At 45.4% G+C, this 16,959-nt stretch overlaps 1 protein-coding gene across 1 annotated transcript in view; it reads right to left on the reverse strand.

Moving 5' to 3' along the window:
- Nucleotides 1-16,959, reverse strand: part of LOC108785774 (striated muscle preferentially expressed protein kinase-like) — a 52,937-nt gene that overhangs the window by 5,693 nt on the left and 30,285 nt on the right. Inside the window, exons 3-6 of the mRNA XM_018554914.1 lie at nt 13,915-13,957; nt 7,968-8,002; nt 6,547-6,636; nt 3,047-3,359 (exon numbers count right to left, since the gene is read on the reverse strand). Coding sequence (XP_018410416.1) covers nt 3,047-3,359; nt 6,547-6,636; nt 7,968-8,002; nt 13,915-13,957 — 481 coding nt within the window. The remainder of the gene's footprint in view (nt 1-3,046; nt 3,360-6,546; nt 6,637-7,967; nt 8,003-13,914; nt 13,958-16,959) is intronic.

A 16,959-nucleotide genomic window follows, 5' to 3' on the forward strand; every position in this document is an offset into this window, starting at 1 on the left:
GGGGGGGGGGATAGTGGCTTTATACCTATTTTATTCTATTGTATATGAGTATTTTCTATGCAGCCAGTATCTGAAGCGTTAGGTCACCTTTACATGTTTTCCAGTTTCTCCTTACCTCCTGTTGTAAAAAGTCTGGTGTTTGCAGAGCTCAATAACACTAACTCAGAATTGCAGACATATGAGTCTCAACAGTGACTCCTTACCCTCCCACTTCCTCTTTTCTAAAGGTGGCCATACACTTTACAACCATCGCAAGACCTTAGTCTTGCGATGGATGTAAAGTAATTAAAAAAACGTACGATCTGCCCATCTTGGACAGGCAGATCGTACTTGCGATCATCGCAAGCCTGCCCCCCTGAGGGGCGGGCTTCCGATGACCGCAATGCTGAACGGGCAGTGTGCGCGTGCGCACACCGGCCTGTGCGGCATTGATCTTACGAACATGCTAAAAACCAGCCGTAAATCGCACCATTCTCGGCTGGTTTTCTAGCATGCTCCTTAGACAAAAGACGTGCGACCGTACAGTAAAAACGGTCGCACGCCTTCCATACACTTTGCGATTATCATACGATCGCGGGATTTCCTGCAATTATCGTGCGATAATCGCACAGTGTATGGGCACCTTAAGACTCTGTGCGAGGTTTCAATCAGAGACAGAACGTTTAAAAGTAGACAGCTACTGCTATGTTCAGTGGCGTCACAAGGGAGGTGCGGCCCGCACCCGGGTGACACCTTTGGTGGGGTGAGACCAAAATGACTGACAGTTATTTTGGTGTCACCCCCTTTAAAAAGTCAGGCACTCGGTCATGGACTGAGAGCCCGACAGTGTCAGGAGAGAGGAGGGGACCCGGCGGCATACCTCATACCTCTTCTCTCTGCCGGCGTCCATCAATAAGATGGCCAGGCGGCGGGGTGTTACCTGGTCTCCGCTCTGGGTGACACCCGGCCTTGGGACGCCCCTGGCTATGTTCTCTCTTAATAGAACCCAGAGTATGGTACAAATTCTATGGTATTTATTCAAGGTTAATTTAATTTGTAAAATAATAAATATTAATAATTGTACATACTGTATATATGTGTGAATGTGTGCGTGTGTGTAAAACAATGGGATGATATAATTAATGCACAGCTGCTCATTATTATTCAGCCAGCATGCTGTGGGTGGGTTCATGAGCAAGCTATACTGCTTAAAGCATATCTAAAGGCATAAACAAAAAAATAGTTAAGTTTAAAAAAAGAAATACATTTAGATTAAGGGGTTTTTTTTTTCTTGCTATCTGTGTCCTGCTGTGGAGATTTCCCTTCATTCTCTGTGAATACAAGAGGAAGCAAGAGTAAATCTCTCCAAAGTCAGCGCATATTCCTTTATAGACAAGTGTGACCAGAACATGTGTCCCCATTGGAAAATCTTCCCTCTACACCTGTTCCAGTGACAACTCAAAATGTTAGACTTTTCTTCACCTTTAGCCGGTGTCCATGAGGACTCACCTGTGAGAACAGAAGTAGCAATACAAATCTGGCAGGTTGCTAATGTCTCTGCACCCTATCTATCCAAAAAGATAGAGATCAGGGACTGGGCTATACAGCATGGCAGTGGTTCCTGGATCACAAGACTAGGAGTATAGGAATCTTACCAGAAAATCTTGTCCTTTATTTACATAGGCCAACAGGCATCACAAGCTAATGTTTGGGGACCCCCCAAGGTTCCTTTCTCTGCCTTCATAAAGGGATCCTGCAAGGTCCCAAATTGTTGGCTTGTGATCAAGGCCAGATTTCCCATAAGGCCACTGAGGCCCGGCCTTGGGGCAGCAGAGAGTAGAGGGGCAGCAGGGGTGTGGAATTCCTATCGCCTGATGCCCGGGACATGCAGTACCGGGCACCAGGCTTGTTAGCTTCTGTGTAATAGCAATAAAGTTAAATGAAAAAAATGTTTAAATATACATTTTAAAAAGTTAAATTGATAAAAAGCAAAAAATAATAAAATAAATAAAAGTAAAAGATAATTTTAAAAAAGTAAAAAATTAAATACAAATTAACAAAATAAAAAAAGTTGTAAAAAAATAATAAAGAAAAAAAATGAAAACCAACCCTGCCACCCCTGCCATCTAGTTGCTCTTCTCCGTGGAGGGGTTGATGGGGAGAAGGGCACATTGAGAAACCTGGCCTTGGGGCAGCAGAGAGAGTAAATCCGACCCTGCTTGTGATGCCTGTTGCCATATGTGAATAAAGGACAACATAAACACCAAACCATAATTTTATGGTGGCACCGTCCACCAATTCATTACAATCTGTTACATGAACCATAAGTGAGCCTGTAACGTGTGCGACAGATGCAATACAACTTCTCAGTGGATCACAAGACTGGCTGAATAGAATTACATATCTTCTAAAATTGATCAAGGGAATATCTGATTGCCTTATAGGATCCGGAAGACAAATTGAAGCATGATTTATAGGGTTTCTTGCATTCCTCTGGATCAACTGTGGATAACTGTGGGCATAGAGGTCTGTGAAGGTTCTCATTCATCCTGGTCATGGTATATATGTAAAAAATAAGTCAAGGCAACTGGACTGGCTGTATTTTTCTTGAAGACGTTTCACTGGACATCCAACCAGCTTTCTCAATTCTGAATTGAGAAAGCTGGTCGGATGTTCAGTGCAACGTCTTGATGGACTGTTGATGGACTGTGTTGTTTGGCTGTCTGCCTGGAGTTCAGCTTTAACTTAATTGTCATTTAATAACATTATTTGCAATACTAAAGCAAGATGAAGGTACAGAAGAAACATGCAATGAAATCCAAACAACTAAACATATGAAGGTAACTCAAGAAAACAGCATAAAATGCAATGAAGGCAGAGGGTCAGCCTGGGAATCACAAATCAAATGGAAAAAAGAATATGGGGCAAGATATTGAAAATAAATGTAGAAAAAATAAAAAGGATGAATGGAATGAAAAAAACTAAATTACAAAAAAGGCTCTGAATATAAACATCATGGCATGGAGAGAAGGTGATGGCGCTCCCATAGAGCACTTGGGTTACTTACACCCGGATGGCACAAGATCTGCCCCGGTAGAGGCTGAAGGCGCTGCTATACAGGTCGCTGAACCCTGACAGGCTGACCTCTGACCCCCAGACACTGCCGGGATGATTGTTGCTGGAGGCTGGGATAAGGGGCTCTACCCCCAGGTGGCGAGCCCCCACCCCCTGAGCGAAGCCTTGCCTGGCATTCTTGGAGTCCCTCTCTACTACCGTCTGTTGACTGCCTGACCAGTCTGAGAACTCATCTGTCTGCGAGAGTCCAGTTAGCGTGCTGGGAGTGGTGTGTAGCGAGCTAGCCAGCAGTGTATCTGAGTCTCCTAAAAGAAAGAAAAAGATGGATGTATTTAAAAAAAAAAAACAATTCCAGGCAACAAGTGAAAGCAATCAAAAAGCTACTAATGCTATCCAGCAAACACAGCAGCTGTGTAACTATCAGGGTCCATTCACACTATGGCATGATGGTAACACATATAGTGTATTGCAGTGCCATTTATAATGAATGCCATCCCATTCCCAACCCACATGCAATAGACATCAATGTGTTGCTGCATGTTGCGCTGTGCTGTAAGACCGTGGTTCTCAACTGGTGGGTCGTGACCCAAAAGTGGGTCGTGACCCCGTGTTCACTGGGTCGCTGCGTGCCTTCCACTTTTCCAGGTGAGGAGCTCCTCAGCTTCTTCCTAGCGCAACACAGTCAGTTCTTGCACCAAGCAGCCTTCAAAATATGCTGCCCCGACCTCGTGTGTCAGCTTGAGGTGGGGTGGGGTGGGCTGGAAGTATGGCCACAAGGAAGCTCCATCCATACATACATTGCTTACAACTCCCACATGTGCCCTGTAGAGGTGCCTGGACTGACGTCACATTCTGGCTCCCGGCACCTCTACAGGGCATACAAGGGAGCTGTACAAGCATTGCACATATGGATGGAGCTCCGTCACAACACAGCAGCCCAAACCGGACCCCAGGCTGAGGATCCACTTCAGTTCTTGTAAATTAGGAAGACTGGGTGGATCTTAAAAATAAAGAAAAAATAAATAAAACATTTTTGGAGTGTGTAGCTGTGTGTGAGATTGTGTGTGAGAATGTGTGTGTGGTTGTGTGTGTCTGTCAGTGTTTTTGAGGGTCCGTTCACACTAGTACAGTGCGTTAATCACACAGTTCCATGCAATCGCACCTACTGTGCGTTCTGGTGTGGGAGGTGCGTTGCATTGCCATTCATTTAAATGGTAGGTACCCCAAACGCACCTCCCACTCAGTTAGATCGCCCGCACCAGAACGTGCGGTACCGCAATGCCTTGCATTCCACTGCAGTGCGACTAGGTTGCAACTTAATGACAAGGACAAATGTGGGTCCTGAGGTTACACAGGTTGAGAACCACTGCTGTAAGGCATATCCATTGGGAGGGCGCATTGGGGTGCCATTCAGAATAATAGATACATACTTTGTATGTTTTCCTCTTTGGGGTGTTTTTTAAATTTGATTTGTATTTTTGCAGGTGTCTAGCACTTTATAAAGGGGTGCGGATTATAATTAAACATAAATAGGCATTGCTTGACTTCTCTTACTGCCTAAAATGCATTATTCCATAAGCATGCCTTCTTGGAAAATGTGACCTTCTGAGTGTTGCTGTCCTTAATAAGCGATTCTTTAGAGCAGTGTTTTTCAACCTTTTTTGTGCAAAGGCACACTTTTTTCATGAAAAAAAACACTTTAGTTTTGTATATTTGAGCTTATTCTTGAATATACATCATTGATACTAACTGTAGCTTGTCCATATATAAAATATATTAACGGATCATCAGAAATTATTATCGGGAGGGCATAAAACCTGCTCGGTAGTATTACTTTAATTGCTGCTTCAAAGGCATTAATGGGGAATACTGTAGATTCCTTCCATTACGCCTGTGACTTCTGCAGGTTATAAATCATTTACATTTACCCTTTCACTATGTGCATCGGTACCTGTTATATAAGGTCATACATTTCTTACAGCTGTACCCTAGGCACATATAAAAGACACACATGACTGCAGTTCTGTAATCATGAATACATTGTTAAATACAATCTGTAAATACAAGCAGTGTAAGTGCCTGACTTTGACCTGGTATTGGTACTTTTGCCTGCTGCTAGATGTCCTCAGTGTGGTAAGCAGTGGTGTCACAAGGGGGGTGCGGCCCTCACCCGGGTGATACCATATGAGGGGTGACACCAAAATGGCTGACAGTCATTTTGGTGTCACCCCCTCTAAAAAAGTCGGGCACTTGGTCATGGACTGAGAGCCCGACAGTGTCAGGAGAGAGGAGGGGACCCAGCCGCATACCTCATCCCGCCGGGTGAACGTCCCCTCCTCTCTCTGCCGGCATCCATCACCAAGATGGCCACTGGCAGATGTCAATTAGATAGCTGGTGTCACGCTCATGCGCGATGACGTCATGGCTGGGTGTCACCCGGTCCCCGCTCCTGGGTGACACCTGGCCTCGGGACGCCCCTGATGGCAAGCATCATTCAACCCACTTCCTCTAAGCCCAGGTCACCCTGAACCCACCGCCAGCCTGTGACTGGACAGTGAAAGGAGAAGCAACACAGTCATGAGCTCATCTCACTGTCACTCTGCTTTCTCCTCTTATCTGCATGCTTCTTTCCTCCTATCTGCCGGCTCCTGTGCTGTTTCTTCTTCGCTGTACAGGGACTGCAAGAGGCTGATACCAGGTCACATTCAGGTGCTGACGCTGCTTGCATTTGAATAAATATATATACATTGATTAATGTATTAATTATTATAGAGCTGCATTCATTTTTGTATTGTATTTCTGCCTAGAGTTCAGTTTTTTATTTTTACACCCCATGAGGACAATGTTCCTTACTTTTTACCTAATGATGGACGTCCCCAGGGTAGAAAGTGAAATTAAATCTCTCCAACAGGGGCACAGACTACAAAACAATGTTTTGAGAAGAGTAAGGAAGGTCTAGAACAAGGGTTCTTAACCAAGAGTATCCATACCCCCTTGGGGTAGGGTAATTAAATGATGGTGGTATGGGATTGGATCCCTGAATAATTTAAAAAATGGATTCTTTGCATTACTGAACCTGAATTAAAGTGAAGAAATCGATTTGATATGTCAGATGAAATGCAAGTAACATTGACGGTAACTGGACCTCCTAATAGGACTCATGATGATGTTTGACAGTCTGGTTAAGAGGGTATGGAGACATATTGGGCAATCCCTGGGGGTCTATAGGCACGAAAAGCATAAGCACCCCTGCCACAGGGCATCGGTCTGGGATTTATTCATGTAGCCCCCTCCCCAATGGAGACATTCTTCCTCTTCTGGTGATGGAGGTATTTTGGGACAGAAGGTGAGGGTCAATCTCACCCAACAAGGACACAGACAAGAACTTCCAACTCCTTCCCAGAACTAACAAAAAAGCTTTGGCTGGAGTATTATAACATCTAAAGTGTATTGTTAAGGATTGTGTTGGATTACGTGTTTTGTGAATCTTACCTGAAGGGGTCCCCAGGGGTGTGTTGTTTGGAGCCCGAATTGTCCGCTGTAGCTGAGGTCCTCCGGTGTCCTCCTCCCCTGGCTCAGAGTCTGTAGGAAGAAGAATTTAACTGTGTTCAAATAATTGTGTCCCGCAGCTATGTCCGAACTTCGTCATTGTACATGGGGATGCCTAATCATGTTTACCTGTGACAGTGAATCTTCTAATAAAACATCTTCAAGTGCAACTATTTTTTAGGTTGGTTCTTTACAGAAGACACCCAGAATCCTCGAGCTGATGAGCTCCAAAAATATTTTGTAACCTTTTTTTTTTTTTTAGCTCAATAAAGAAATTCAGTAGACGATAGCAACTGCATAGTAGACATGTAAGCTGCGGAAAAATTTGGTTCGATACAGATATTTCGAGATTTTGGGATTTCGGTCCGAAATTCAATTCGGTTTGGGGTTTCGGATTCGGACGAAATCCACATTTTTGTTCGTTTCGGATACGTTTACATATGAATATTCATGGCGAATACCACAGAAAACCAAATACAGATATTAATACTAAAGCTGAATATCCCAGACCCGAATGGCTTTCGGATCCGAATTTCTGAATTGCATTCGGGAGCTCCAGAAAGCAATACGGGTCTGTGAGCTATATACATATATCACTAAAGCTGAGGCTTCCAGACACGAATGGCATTCGGGAGCTCCCGAATGCAATTCGGAAATTCGGATCCCGAATGCCATTCGGGTCTGGGAGTGTTATATGTATATACTGTAAATGACTCCCATGTTGCCGTAACAAAACTTTCTATTCAGACCCATTCGGATGCATTAAAGGAGAACTATGAGGTGAGTGCTTTTCACTCACCTCATAGTTCTAGCCGACCTGTGACAATGAGACTGTCACAGATCGGCTCAGTAGATCGGGAGGTGAGCGAACACATACCGGTGTTCGCTCACCTCTCGATCCTGTCACGGCTCTCTGCCGTGACAGGGGAGGGGCTGGATTCCCCGCTCCCCGCTCCGATCCGCCAGCGCTGACTGGCAGAACGGACGGGGGAGGGGGCGGGTACAGCTGGCTCTGCCTCTAGATAGGCAGAGACAGCTGTCAGTCACGCAGCTGGGCGGATCCCGGCATAATTGTCGGGATCCGCTTCAGCTGCGGCGTCTCAGTATACTGAGCCTAGGGTGATGGGAGGACGCTAGTTTGTGTCCTCCCATTATCCTAAGGAGAACTATGGGGAAAAGCCTTAACCCCCTAGTTCTCCTTTAAACCGAAAAACACATCTGAAGTGACTCAATGTTCAGAATGAAACAATCATAAAATCACATTTACTACAGTCATTGCCATGAATACAAATATTACACTGCTGAACAAAGGTGGTGACATGTAGCACAAGTATCAGAAACAATGACAAAAGCCGACTACGTACCATAGCTGTGTTTCCTGCAGGAGCGGAATACTTCGCTTCCATAGGGGCAGCGAGAGAAAGAGATACATCACAAACTGTTAGTAAGAGCACAAGGAGTACATATAGACAGGGACAAGCAGATACATTCATGCACATTGCACTGAGCGCACAGACATTACAGAGTCTTCAAGCATTCCAGGCATGGCTGAGCTGCAATTGGTATTCAGCTTTGAGCCATGCTGTACGATTGCTATTGCTGAATTTGACCTCTAGAGGTCACCAGCAAATGCATATTCCTCTAAAATTACAGCCGGCATCTCAATGTATTTATGCTAAATCAGTGCATGTGCCTGTTCTTGGATAAGGACATGAATAATTTTGATGGATGACATAATATTTTTCCATTCACAGCATGCACCTGTTTTCTGTTCTGTTTGTGTGGTCGTGTGAGATAGAGGTGTCACGCCATAGTCCTTTAGAGACAGGCTCCGTATTGGCAGAGTACATATAAAAGTTGTGATCTGGAGTGCTGGTGGTTAACCTACGAAGAATAGGCAGCCAGTCAACCTACGAGGATTAGGGTGACAATCAACCTACAAGGAATAGGGGGCTGGTCAGCCTAAGAGGAATTGATGGCCAGTCAACCTATGAGGAATTGGGGGCTGGTCAACCTACGAGGAATAGCAGCCAGTCAACCTATGAGGATTAGGGTGACAATAAGCCTACAAGGAAAAGGGGCCAGTCAATATACAAAGAATAGGGGGCTGGTCAGCCTAAAAGGAATTGGGGGCTGATCAACCTATGAGGAATAGCAGCCAGTCAACCTATGAGGAATAGGGGACAGTAAACCTACAAGGAATAGGCAGTCAGTCAACCTACGAAGAATAGGGAACCTGTCAATTTAGGAGGAATAGAGGGCCAGTCAACCTATGAGGACTAGGGGGCCAGTCAACCTGCGAGGAATAGGCAGCCAGTAACCTACGAGGAATAGGGGCAGTCAACCTACCAGGAATAGTGGGCCAGTCAACCTATGAGGAATAGGGGGTGGTCAACCTATAATAAATAGGGGGCACTGCCTATTCCTTGAGGGCCAGTCAACCTACAAGGAATAGGCGGCCAGCAACTTACAAATAATAGGGAACCAGTCAACTTAGGAGGAATTGAGGGCCAGTCGACCTATGAGGAATAAGGGGCCAGTTAACCAATGAGGAATAGGGAACTGGTCTATTACGAGGAATAGGGGGGCGGTCTACCTACAAGGAATAGGGGACCAGTCAACCTGAAAGGAATAGGGGGCCAGTTAACCAATGAGGAATAGGGAACCATTATACTACGATGAATAGGGAGGCGGTCAACCTACAACCCAGATAGCAAGGATAACTTGCCACAAACTTGTGTCGGGGGTTAAATTGTAATTTTGTTAACTTGCTGCACATATTCCTGGCAAGTTGTAGACTTGCAGAACACTTGCAGCACAGGTTCTAGTTGACACTTTTTGAATTTGTAGCAAATTTGCTTGGCAAGTCTACAGCAAGAGTCCTGCAGGTCTTAGCAAGAGCTCTGCAAGCTCGCTGGTCTGGAGACTTGCAATGCAGACTTGCTGTAATTGTGCAACAAAATTGTGAAGCTTGGCAAGTCTGCAAGAGTTTAGCAAGTCATTTTCAAACTTGCAGCACAATTTCTTGCTATCTGGGAAGGAATAGGAGGCCAGTCAACCTACGAGAAATAAGAGGCCAGTCAACCTACAAGAAATAGGTAGTTGGTCATCTTATGACAAATAGGGGGCCAGTCAACCTACAAAGAATAGGGGGGCAGTGCACCTGCAAGGTTATTCAGTGTATCTCATGCTACAGCAGACTGTCGGAGACTGCTGATATATCCCAGGAGATGGTCAGAGACTGGGAACAGGTTACAGGTGTGCTTAGAGACTGCAGCATACTATCGGAGACTGGGGACATGTTACATGGGACTGTTAGAGACCACTGTCATGGGTGTATTTCTCTGCCCGGGAGTCACAGTTGTAATGCATAGGTGCATGCAGCTGGCCTATTCAGATCAATGACAAGCTGGCTCAAGCCAAGCCACGACTGTACAGATACTGTATATAATCAAATCCTATTGTTTATATGCGTACTGGGACTTACGCATCGCCACGAACGCTGAGGGACTGAGTTTGGGGCAGTGCGCATGCCCCGGTATGCATGCAAACAATGGGATTTGTGTATATAGCCGTACAACTGCGACTTCAGCTGGCCTGTCATTGATTTCTGCAGGCTGGCGACATGCCCGTGACTGCCAGGTAGAAAAATACACCTGATCAGTATGCTGTGTGGCCATTACGGTCGTGTGCATGAGGTCTGTTTTTACCTATCGTGTCCAGAAAAGCATGCTCCGTGCCCATTCTAAGTCTGAGTCTACTTTTGTTGTGGAGGCCTCAATTCTGAGAAATGAGAACAAGTCCTCGCCACTTGCGGCACAAAGCTTCTCTCGTCGCCTGACACCCTTGTCCAGTGAAAGTGCCTAATATTGGACAAGAAGGCCCATGCAACACACAGGGTAATGCAGTAACCCATAGCAACCAGTCAGAATCCATCTTGCACAGGCTTGACTTCAGCAGTGTGTATTCTGCTTGGTTGCTATGGTTACTACTCACTTCATTAGCGCCGAGGCATTAGAAGTCATTATTGAATAAGTCCGTTTATGCAGAATAAACGGCTTCATCGATCTCGCAAAGCTTTGGGGATTTGGGGCCTTAATGGTATTTTCATCACGAAAAACAATTAGACTGACAAAAATTGCCCTTCCCTCCTATTCATTAAAAAAAGATGGTATTTTCCCGTCTAATGACTATAATATATTATCCGGATTTCCCGGGCCGCGCATTGGCTGCTGGCGACGTAAACAAGCTGATCTTTAACAACAAAACTAAATCCAAAAGTGCTCTATTTCAGATCCTGGTATGTAGATAAGACGAGGCCCGTCGTACTCAGTCAGGCAGAGGTAACCATGGTGATATCTGACCTTATTTTGTCTGCCAATATTTCGGGTTTTTTAAAATTCTGTCCCCCAGACTGAGCGCCTATGGTGACAGCATGGGAAGAGAAGTATACAAATCCCGTATGAGCGGCGGATGGGGGAGGGGAAGAGGGCAATTAAACGCCTTTGGAGGGGGAGGGTAATATCTATTCTCTCTTCTTTATAAGTTCTAAATAATATAAAGTATCACACTTAAAGAGGACCGGTCCCAATCAAGCTTGTCTCACCGCCAATGCTAAAATTTGGTGACCACACTCCTCCTCCTGCTCAACTGGTGACCACACTCCCCCTGCTGCTCAACTGGTGACCACACTCCTCCTGCTGCTCAACTGGTGACCACACTCCTCCTGCTGCTCAACTGGTGACCACACTCCCCCTGCTGCTCAACTGGTGACCACACTCCTCCTGCTGCTCAACTGGTGACCACACTCCTCCTGCTGCTCAACTGGTGACCACACTCCTCCTGCTGCTCAACTGGTGACCACACTCCCCCTGCTGCTCAACTGGTGACCACATTCCTCCTGCTGCTCAACTGGTGACCACACTCCCCCTGTTGCTCAACTGTTGCTCAAATAGTTTCCTATAATAGAAGAGTTATTATACTTCCCTTTCATATCTCATATCTTCGCTCCTGACAAGAGCCACAGCCTCCATCACTTCCAGGACTATCAGATGCCTCTGCCCCCCTGCCACGTGCCATGGTTTACTCTGTTTCCATACTGTGCCCAGTTGTGACATAGGACGGAACCACCGCATGCAGAGGTGGAACAGGCATCTGACCATCTCGTTATTGTCAGATGCTGAAGATAAGTATGATCCCTATTCTATTACAGGGAAATAGTTTTGGGAATTTGGGTGACAACAGTGTCATTTAAAAATTATAAAACAAAAAATATATAAAATCATTTTTGGGTGGACTGTCCCTTGAATTGGAAGCCCACCTGAGGAAAAAAAAGAGTCATTTACGTCACATAAAAGCACAGCTAGTAACATTCACAAATGCACTCGGTGACACTTTTTCTTCCTTCGCAGGATTTATTGGCGGATTTTTTGATAATTCGTTTGGTTTGTGTTCTCGGAGAGTCGAGGACGGTTCTCTATTGAGTCTCCTCCGGCGGAGGAATCGATTAGATGGTTATTACATTAACCACAAGATATTAATAAACATGGAAAGTCTGGGATTGTGCAGGGAAATGAGCGCGGGGAAATGGAGCAGAAATGGAAACTGACTCATTTTTGGGATGTGAGAAGAACCAGGTGGGAGTGGGAGGTGTCAAGTCGGCCATGTGTGCCGTGACGTACCGATATATAAACATGATGGATACATTGGGATACGTAGGATGCTCGGGATACAAGAGAAATATTAAACTACCATTGCTGACTTATCTTTGCAGGTACCTGCTCCACGGCTCTATATATTCCTACATTACATGGCTCATTGACTTGCAACAAGCAACAAGCATGCATATATAGGATGTTTGGACATCTAATATCCACATCTGTGAGTTCTGAGATAGTCAAAGCAGGATCAGGGGGACAGCCTTGGAGCATGCACCACCAGTCAGCAACAGCAGCCCTTATTGTTCTGTTCTGACAGGTTCTCTTTAAAGGGAACTGAGCTGATGCTGGGAAAAATATGCAGACTGCCATTGTGAGACTCCTTTGTTGCTTGGCTGTCTCCCGCTTAAGTCGCTGACATTGAACATGTCTTGCTGATCTGTTTGGTTAGCCACTTGGAAAATGTTCAAAGCATTTAGATGTCAATGGAAGCCAACGAAGGTGGATTGGCGTTAGTCTTACAGGGACGGTTGGTGTTAGGGTTACAGGGAGGGTTAGTGTTGGGGTTACAGGGAGGGTTAGTGTTAGGGTTACAGGGAAGGTTAGTGTTGAGGTAACAGGGGAGGGTTAGTGTTAAAATTACAGGAAGGGTTAGTTAGTCTGATGGATACCTGAAGGGTTAGTGTTAGGGTTACAGGGAGGGTTAGTGTTAGGGTTACAGGGAGGGTTAGTGTTAGTCTTACAGGGAAGGTTGTTGTTGGACAAAAAGGGAGGGGAAGTGTTGGGGTTACAGGGAGGGTTAGTGTTGGGGTTACAGGGAGGGTTAGTGTTGGGGTTACAGGGAGGGTTAGTGTTAGGGTTACATGGAGGGTTAGTGTTAGTCTTACAGGGAAGGTTGTTGTTGGACAAAAAGGGAGGGGAAGTGTTGGGGTTACCGGGAGGGTTAGTGTTGGGGTTACAGGGAGGGTTAGTGTTGGGGCTACAGGAAGGGTTGTTGTTGGGGTTACAGGGAGGGTTAGTGTTTGGGTTACAGGAAGGGTTGTTGTTGGGGTTACAAGGAGGGTTAGTGCTAGGGTTACAGGGATGGCTGTTGTTGGTGTTACCGGGAGGGTTGTTGTTGGGGTTACGGGGAGGTTTAGTGTTGGGGTTACAAGGAGGGTTGTTGTTGGGGTTACCGGGAGGGTTGTTATTAGGGTTACAGGGATGGTTAGTGTTGGGGTTACAGGAAGTCTTAGTGCGGGGGGTGACAGGGAGGGTTGTTGTTGGGGTTACCGGGAGGGTTGTTGTTGGGGTTACCAGGAGAGTTAGTGTTAGGGGTACAGGGCAGTCTACTGTGAGGGAGGCTCTTTGGGGCCCTTACAAGGTAAATTTTGCCAAATAAAAGGTGTGCACTGCACCCTTACCATGTAATTGTATCAAATTCAGCACATCTTTACCTGCTCTGCTCTGATACATGTTCCCTTGGACTATTTGTGAATGTTATCTGATCCTTTTCTGCATGTATCAACTCTCTTTACATTCCAAATGATTTATTTAAGTACAAAAAAAAAAAGAAAGAAAAAATAACACCAGGGGACATGAAGGATGATGTCGGGGGGCTGTTGTCATTTTAGGGTTGAGAAGGACACATGAGAATTATGGTAAAGCAACGCACCATGAGTAAAGCGTCCGAAGACCCTCCGGGAATGTCCTGATTTCTACAGAGAAGAAAAAGAAGCATCGGCGTTAACGGCAGAAAAAGGTGCATTGAACATAGTGGGTAACCCTTCGCTGACCCCCCGCTGTGCCGTCTTCCCAACCCGCTGTATAAACACAGGTCGCTGAGAGATTTACATTGCATCAAATAATAATGGCTCCAGTAGGAATTCTTGTTCTGTCGCCATGACAACACCCGCTGACCCTGTCACTATCACTAAAGGTCTTCAAAACGCTATACAGAAAAATGGTGGGGGTTGCTTTGGTCTGACAAGATTCCTATTACTTGCTTGTTAGTTATAAGTCTCTTGTGTCTAGGCCTAGAAGACATAGCGGTAAAGCAGGTAATGGAATGATGTTGTTAGGAGCTCTATCCGGGCTAGAACATAGCGACGTTGGAACATTGGTTGGAATAATAATGTTCACAATCATAATAAATGGAATCTTGCAGCTTTGTAGTGTACGTGTGAGGCAGCACTAAATCTTTCTTGGGGTGGGTAAGGTTTGTGGTGGCTCCATTTGTAGAGGATCCTCCGAGCGGGTTCCTTCAAGCATGTGGAGATAGGTGAGGAGCACTGTGCATGAAAAGAAGGTCTTGGAAATGCCACCCGTTTGGAGAACAATGATTACTTTTAAAGTGTATGACATAAAACACGACTAACACGTTTTGGGTAACTGGGGCTCCCTTTCTTCAGGGCTTTCGTTGTCTTAGATATGTTCTACTAGACCTTGTCCTTGACACTGGACCTTATTAGAGGTGGGTAGGCCTGTGGTGGCTCAACCTTTAGAGCAGTGGTTCTCAACCTGTGTAACCTCGGGACCCACATTAGAGGATCCTCGGAGTGGGTCCCTTCAAGATAGGGTTGACACCTGTCCAGGATTCACCTGGACAGTGCGGGTTTTGAATGCTGTGTCCGGGTTTCATGGCAGCAGAAACCCGAACACATGATGTCAAGCAGACAGGGGCAACCAAAATTAAGATAGGAGCTAGTGGCCCCCCACTGAAAATAGTGTCACATGTGATAGTTACATATGAATGGACGGGGATATTTCCATATGAATAAGCTATGACTCACTCTCCCCAAAAAAATGTCCAGGCGTCGCTACAGTGTTCGGGTTTCGCTTGAAGAAAAGGTGGCAACCCTACTTCAAGCATGTGGAGATAGGTGAGGAGCACCGTGCGTGAATAGAAAGTCTTGGAAACTCCATTTGGTTGGAGAACAATAATTACTTTTAGTAATTATTACAAGTTTTGGGTAACTGGGGCTCCCCTTCTTCAGGGCTTTCGTTGTCTTATACATGTTGTACTAGACCTTGTCCTAGACTCTAGACCTTATTAGAGGTGGGTAGGCCTGTGGTGGCTCAACTTGTAGAGGATCCTTGGTGTGGGTCCCTTCAAGCATGTGGAGATAGGGGAGGAGCAACGTGCGTGAGTAGAAAGTCTTGGAAACGCCACGTGGTTGGAGAACAGTGATTAATTTTAAAGTGTATGACATAAAACATGGCCAACAAATTTTGGGTAACTGGAGCTCCCCTTCTTCAGGGCTTTGGTTATGTTAGATATGTTCTGAATGCTCTGCCCATGACCAACATATCTAACACTGCCAAAGCCCTGAAGAAAGGGCGGGGGGGGGGGGGGGAAAAAAAACGTTTTGGCTATGTTTTATGTCCTCCAAGTGGCCGGAGCACTGTACTACAAGGGTCATCACCAGAGGTTGTGCTAAGACATCATGCAAATCTAGATGTGGGATAGAGGATGTTTTGGAATAGGCCATAATAATCATTCAATCATAAGGTCTATTGGTAACCATATACATTACAATCTGGCTCCTCAATATCTGTGTAATCGGCTTTAGATCTACCAAAACCATGTAATATGAGGGCCTACCTAATCTATCCAATCAATTTTTATCCAATCAGACAAGTCCTTGCACTACATAGTTCTTGGTATATATAACGGAGATTGTACAATTAGATTGTAACATGTGCGGTAAGCTTAAAGGCTGTGACACACTGCAGGTGTAGCGATGCGAAGCGAAACAATTGCAACCTTCCACTTCGCACCGCAGCTTGTCTACACTGCAGTTTGTACCGTATTTTTTCATGGCCACCTCTACGGATTCTGCTTGTCATGGTTTAACTATTTAATGTTTAATTCTTTAATTGATTATGAAATATATTTCAATTATTATGAATTAATATTAATAAAATAAATAATTAAACATATCATTTAGTATATCATATATTTCAATTGTATAATTAAATGTTGATAAATGTCTTTATTTTTTTTTAAAGTGCCTTAGATGAGTGCTGGATAGGATAGCACTGGGCTGTATGAACACACCACAGACACTTCTCTTCTGGACTGACCTGACCAGACGCGTTTGGAAACAGGCAGATACTGAAACAGGCAGATACTGATCCCTCAGAACTGAGTGATCTGATTGGCTGGTCGCGTGTGGATGCTTTGTGATGCCTTCATTGCATCGCGTGCTGTGATTGGCTGGAGATGAACTTTTTCATCTCTCGGCGCTGCGCTACGCACGCTGTCGCCGGGCAGAGCAGGGTTTCGGACCTCACTAGACACATTGCTCGCGAAGGGCCGCGAGTCGCACCTGGCCTGTGCTCCACGCCGCTTCGCATACAGTGTGTCACGGCCGTAACACTTCCGGGTTCAGGCTGTCTTTTCTCCAGCTGCTATAACTGGAGAAGAAGCTGGTGAAGAACAATCTGTGTTTCATCAGCTTCTGCGGGGTCCATATAAGACATCAGGAGTCTAATAGACACATGATGTCTTAATAAAGAGGACCTGTCACTTCCGCTGTGCTATCACATAGAGGGCTTGATAGTAAGGATGCACCGATACCGTTTTTTTTTGGTATCGAGTATGAGTATCGATATTTTGCTTTTAGTGCTCGTCAATACCAAGTACCGATACCGGTGCTTCTGCTGGCATGGAGCCGGCTTCCCGGGCAATCAGGAAGCCGGGTGGCATGTTATTATA

Source organism: Nanorana parkeri, unplaced genomic scaffold (assembly GCF_000935625.1).
Source record: "Nanorana parkeri isolate BGI_ZX_2015 unplaced genomic scaffold, ASM93562v1 scaffold178, whole genome shotgun sequence".
Classification (NCBI taxonomy): Eukaryota; Metazoa; Chordata; class Amphibia; order Anura; family Dicroglossidae; genus Nanorana; species Nanorana parkeri.